At 43.8% G+C, this 6,000-nt stretch overlaps 1 protein-coding gene across 1 annotated transcript in view; it reads left to right on the top strand.

The window, feature by feature from the left end:
- The first annotated feature begins 329 nt into the window (after window positions 1-329).
- LOC132572482 (pantetheinase-like) overlaps window positions 330-6,000 on the top strand; it is a 30,146-nt gene continuing 24,475 nt past the window's right edge. Inside the window, exons 1-2 of the mRNA XM_060239585.1 lie at window positions 330-749; window positions 833-963. Of these exons, the coding sequence (XP_060095568.1) occupies window positions 537-749; window positions 833-963 (344 nt within the window). The 5' untranslated portion in view covers window positions 330-536. The remainder of the gene's footprint in view (window positions 750-832; window positions 964-6,000) is intronic.

Here is a 6,000-nt window from a genome sequence, read left to right as displayed (position 1 = left end):
CTTGAGATCACCTCTTTCCGTTCATCACAAACCTCCATTTTCCTGGTTTGTGCCCATCCCTAATAACTACACATTTTCAGGGGCAGTAAACAGGGTTGTCCTCTCTGCATTGTGTCCACCAACCAGAATTTATTCCAACATACACAGATTTCCAGGCATTCTAAGAAGTAGTTAGACCAGCCCAGCATTGGGAGCTAAACTATCTGTGGTGTCACCTGAGCACTGTAGTACTACCGTGTTCAACCTGTCTTAAGCATTATCCATTTTTGGCTTAGCATAACAAGCTGTGTTTCATCTTTGACATAGTTCATTTTAGGTACACACACGCCAGTGTTACGACATACATTCTTCCTCTTATGCAAGCTCTTGGTTAAGGTAGTACAGTTTGCTAGTGTTTCACCATAATTAACTTCCTGGAAATGAGGTTTTGTTTCAAAACACAGGAATTCCCCAAAGCAATTTAATCACTTCTAACATTTTCAGTACACAAGGAAAGTCTGTGATTTTTCTCACTTGTAGTAACAGATTCGGTAAGGATGGTTCGTTTTCAGCTTTCCATTTGTACCATAGTTTTGATTGGAGTTGTCTTCAAGGCTTCTGCCTGGGAAAAGTACACTGCTGCAGTCTACGAGCATGCTGTTATACTGACAGGAGCAACTCCAAAACATGTAACACGAGAGGAGGCTGTGCGGCAGATGAACAAAAATCTGGATGTTTTAGAAGAGGCCACCAAAACTGCTGCTGCACTGGTAATACACTGGTTGTATCTGGTAATGTTTAGATGACAGCATTGGTTCTGGTGGATAATGTCTTTGCATTGGTATCTTTATAGGATTCCCATATTATTGTGTTTCCTGAGGATGGCATCTATGGCTGGGTTTTCAAGAGAGAAACGCTATATCCTTATCTTGAAGATATACCAGATCCTCAAGTAAACTGGATTCCATGCATTGACTCCCAAAGGTATTTTCTTTTATCCTTTATATTTAGTGAGAGAACTTAAGAGTTTCTTGGGTGCACTCTCGAAATTATGTAATGTGGTTTGATTTCTTAACTGGTATTAATCATGCCTGCTCTGCATGTAGGCTTGCTAATCCCCAGGTGGAGGCAGGGGATCCCCTGGTTTGGAGGCCCTCCCCCTGCTTCAGGGTAATCAGAAAGCGGGGGGAGGGGAGGGAAATGTCTGCTGGGAACTCTATTATTCCCTATGGAGACTTATTCCCATAGGAAATAATGAAGAATTGATCCATGGGTATCTGGGGCTCTGGAAGGGCTGTTTTTTTAGGTAGAGGCACCAAACATTTAGTATAGCATCCAGTGCCTATCCCCAAAATACCCCCCGAAGTTTCAAAAAGATTGGACCTGGGAGTCCAATTCTATGAGCCCGGAAAGAAGGTGCCCCTTTTCTTCATTATTTCCTATGGAAGGAAGGCATTTAAAAAAGTGTTTGGTCTCTTTCAATGTGATGGCCAGAACTCCCTTTAGAGTTCAGTTATGCTTGTCACACCCTTGCTCCACCCCCAATGTCTCCTGGCTCCACCCCCAAAGCCTCCTGGCTCCGCCCCCAAAGTCCCCAGATAATTCTTGAATTGGACTTGGCAACCCTATCGGCATGCAACACCACCTAATCCAATTACATCTGCAACACACCCTGTATTCCATTTTTATACCCTTCCAACAGCAGACTAAGGCTTCTCCACCATGCCCTGAACCATTCCCCTCCTTTCCCCCCCCCTATTGAGCATCCAGGCTGATGATGATACTCCTTATTTTGTGATATTTTGCTTTGTCCATATTCTCTGATTATTTTTTTTTTAATTTTTCTATGGATTAACTTAGTTTATGCCCCACTTTTATCACCATTGGGGACACAAAGCACTGTGTGAAGACCCAGGGTCATCCAGCAAGGTTCTATAGCAGAGTAGGAATTGGAACCTTGGTCTTTCAGATCCTAGTCTGGCACTCTAACCCCACTATATCACACTGGCTCTGAATGTGACACTGTCTACAGTTTTTGTTACATGTCACTGGTATGGTTGATATGTGTCTCCTGGGAGCAGGAGATCTTCCACCCCCAGTAGGCCAGTAATGGCATGATGTCACTTCTGGGTTTTCCTGAAAGTGATATCATGCCTCTCTAGGAATCACAAGCGACTATGGTAAAATAAAGTATAAAAATAGATTTCATGGTAAAATAGAGTTACCATAGCACCTCTGGTGATAACGTTTCTTCAAGAGGCTTGATGTCTCTCCTGGGTTTTGCCAGAAGTAATGTTTTGCTGACAGCCATACCTCTATGTCTGCCACTGGTTGCTAGGCCATGCTTGGCAAACTTAGTCATGTAGTTGGTCCTAATATAAGGTATTATGTGAATGGTGTTCTGAATTTTTATATAATCTTTGTTACCATTGAATTCAATTAGACCTACTTCAAAGTAATCGTACTTTGTATCAGACTGCAAATTTCCAACATTAGTATGACAGATGATGAGTTCTATGAATACTATCACTAATTCTACCAGTGGCACCTTTAAGACCTGCAAAGCTTTTATTCAAGGTATAAGCTTTTATGGGCAAGTACGCTTCTTCAGATACAATTACTAGTTCTTCCAATTATTGCAATAAGAAATAAATCTGTTTGCCCATCTGTTTGTCAGTAGATGGCAGTATAAAAACAATTTTTCCTCATGTAGTGTCTTAATTGCCCTAATTTAAAGTGCTTGGGTGACCTTTAAAACTCAGTTCTTGGTAAAAACCTGATCATTATGTTTTGTATATTTGACAAAGCTCTATAAATAACTATTACTGAAAATAAATCATTATAAAAGATGTCGGAGATGGTTTCTTAAAGGTAAGCATTATATAAATGGGTTAATAGCAACCAAATTTAGATTTCTTTAGAGGGTTATGCAAATTGATTTGGTGGATCTGTTGAAACCAGGCTTTAATACAAATAAGTGTAGGTACATAAGTACAAAATTGGCTTTGTCAAAATTTTCTGATAAATTGGATTTTAGCAGCCTGTATGCACAACTGCTGACTGGGTTTCATGGGCAATCAGTTCATAGGGATGCCAGCCTCCTGGTTGGACCTGATAACTCCCCAGAATCACAGCTTATCTTCTACAGAGATCACTTTCACTGGAGAAATGGAAGCTTTGGAGGGTGGACTCCATGTCACGATACCTCACTGAAGTCCCTATCTTCCCCAGGCTCCATCCCCAAATCTCCAGGAGTTTTCAAATTTGGATCTGACAATCTTAAATCAATTAAGTAAGACATAGAGCTGATCCTTAATTCAGCAAGCTGCACTTTCCAGTGTGGGGCAATAGGTCAATGTGGTCAGGAGAGAGTGATTTGCAAAGACAAGTGAGGAAAGCATAGGATATCCTATGGAGTAAGGATATGACAATTATAATTCAAGAAGCATTTTAAGGTAGATGCGGAGCTCTGATATAATTTAGTACACCTTCCAGTGATGTCAGGGGTGTGTGGCATATGCAAATAAGTTGTGCTAATGAGCTCCTGCGCTCTTTTTCTACAAAATGACCCCTGGTGTCTACTGTTGGATTACAGGGTTGATTTGAGGATATATTAGGGTTGCCAAGTCCAATTAAAGAAAAACCTGAGGATTTTGGGGGCGGAGCCAGGAGGCTTTGGGGGTGGAGCCAGGAACAAGGGTGTGACAAGCATAATTGAACTCCAAGGGAGTTCTGGCCATCACATTTAAAGGGACAGCACACCTTTTTAAATGCCTTTCTTCCATAGGAAATAATTAAGGATAGGGGCACCATCTTTTGGGGCTCATAGAATTGGACCCTCTAGTCCAATTGTTTTGAAACTTGGGGGGTATTTTGGGGAGAGGCACTAGATGCTATACTAAAAATTTGGTGCCTCTACCTCAAAAAATAGCCCCCCCAGAGCCTCCAATACCCACAGATCAATTCCCTATTATTCCCTATGGGAATCGTTCTCCATAGGGAATAACAGAGTGCCCAGTAGACATTTCCCTCCACCCCACGCTTTCTAAAGGGGGGGAGGGCCTCCAAACCAGAGAATCCCCTGCCCCCTCCCTCTCTCACAGACACAAATACTTACTAGATCTTCTTCCTGCAGAACTTTGCTTGCTGTGAAAACGAAAGCAAAAGAAAGGGAGGGGCCATTCTCCATGGAAACTATTACCAACCCTTTCCAATGAATCCCTTCCTGTTTCCTGCGTAGCCTTAAAGGCACACATTTTACAAACGGATCAGTTTGCAGGTTTCTAAACCTGCAGGAGCTCTACAACTACATGATGACTGTGGGGGTGGGGCTTCCCCCACTGGCCGGCTGGCTGGGGGCGGGGAGAAGCCTGTAAAAATGGGGGGTCCCCGGCTGGGACCTGGGGATTGGGAAGCCTACACGCATGTTCTTTTCTCTCACTGCCCCAGAGCGAGTGGCACCAAAATTTGCGCCGTTTCTCCTCCTCCCCCGCTTCCGGATTTTTGGAGAGTGGGGGAGGACGCCGCAAATTCGGGGGTCCCCCACCAGGGCGGGGGGGGGGGGTTGGGAAGCCTAGGATATATTAAGGAAGAGAAACTCACCCTCTTGAGCTCTTTGCTGGGAAAGTGGAATAAAGATGAACTAACTAGATAAATGCATTCATTAGAATTTACTTCATTGTGGCATCAAATTATGGAACTGCTTCCACAGGGATACTCATCTGTCACCTTCTATCACTGTTTTCTATCAGCAAGTGAAGATTTTTTGTTTTCTCTAGGATGCCCTTAGTGGCATTTTAATACCTTACGTTTTAATTATTGTTTATTTAGTTTTGGTTTAAATTGGTCATGTTTTAATTATTAGCTACTTTGGTGGCTCTGGTGAAGGAGCAGAAAACTCCTTTGTTCCCATTGTATTCAATTAGGCCTACTTCAAATTTTGTAAATAAATTAGACTGGTCTATAACCTTGTCACATGAAGAACCTGATGGGTAAAACTGCCAAGGGTGAACTGTAATATAGCACAACTTTGTTGTTGCTTTAACCATTTTTTAAAACTTTTTTCCCTGGTCACTTTGGAAACAGTTTTCCATCCACCTGTCTATAAAGCTGTCATGATCCTGGGCCTAGTGAGGCCTGCAGGCCCCAGGGAAGCCTGCTTAGGAGTTACTGGGAAGAGCCTACATTTCCCAGGATCCCTCCTGTCCCTCTGATTGGGTAGCCAGGTTTTGGAGGGAAACTGGCCCAGAGAGGGGTGGGCCTGGGAGGAGAAGATAAAAGGACCAAGCCCAGGAAGGGGGTGTTCTTTTTCCTAGGAGACAGAGCTGAGGAAGAGCTGCTGCCAGAAAGAGACCCTTGCCCTGTGAGGAAGGGTGAGTAGGCCCAGGTCTGACTGACGGTTTAGGAACAGTAGGTTCAGACGCGTTAGGGCATTTGGTTATTTTTCCATTCATCCCTTTTACTTTTTTATGCACCTTGTTTGTTATATTGCACTCACCTTTTACATAAACCATTTCCCCCCCTGTTAGGCTTCCCAATCCCCAGGTCCCAGCGGGGGATCCCCCGTTTTTACAGGTTTCTCCCCGCCCCCAGCCAGCTGGCCGGTGGGGGAAGCCCCACCCCCCACAATCACCATGTAGTTTTAGAGCTCCTGCAGGTCCGTTTTTAAAATATTTGCCTTTAAGGCTGAGGAGGAAGCAGGAAACAGGAAGGGCTTCGGAGAACAGCCCCTCCCTTTGTTTTGCTTTCATTTTCAGATCAAGTAGAGTTCTGCAGGAACAAGACCCAGTAAGTATTTGTGTGTGAGAGAGAGGGAGGGGGAAGGGGATTTCCTGGTTTGGAGGCCCTCCCCCGCTTTAGAAAGCGGGGGGCGAGGGAAATGTCTACTGGGCACTCTATTATTCCCTATGGAGATTGATTCCCATAGGGAATAATGGGGAATTGATACATGGGTATTGGGAGCTCTGGGGAGGGGGCTATCTTTTGAGATAGAGGCACCAAATTTTTAGTTTAGCATCTAGT

The sequence above is a fragment of the Heteronotia binoei genome, chromosome 1 (genome assembly GCF_032191835.1).
Source record: "Heteronotia binoei isolate CCM8104 ecotype False Entrance Well chromosome 1, APGP_CSIRO_Hbin_v1, whole genome shotgun sequence".
Lineage (NCBI taxonomy): Eukaryota > Metazoa > Chordata > Lepidosauria > Squamata > Gekkonidae > Heteronotia > Heteronotia binoei.
The sequence above is the reverse complement of the archived record's forward strand: the minus strand, read 5'-3'. Positions and strand labels throughout refer to the sequence as shown.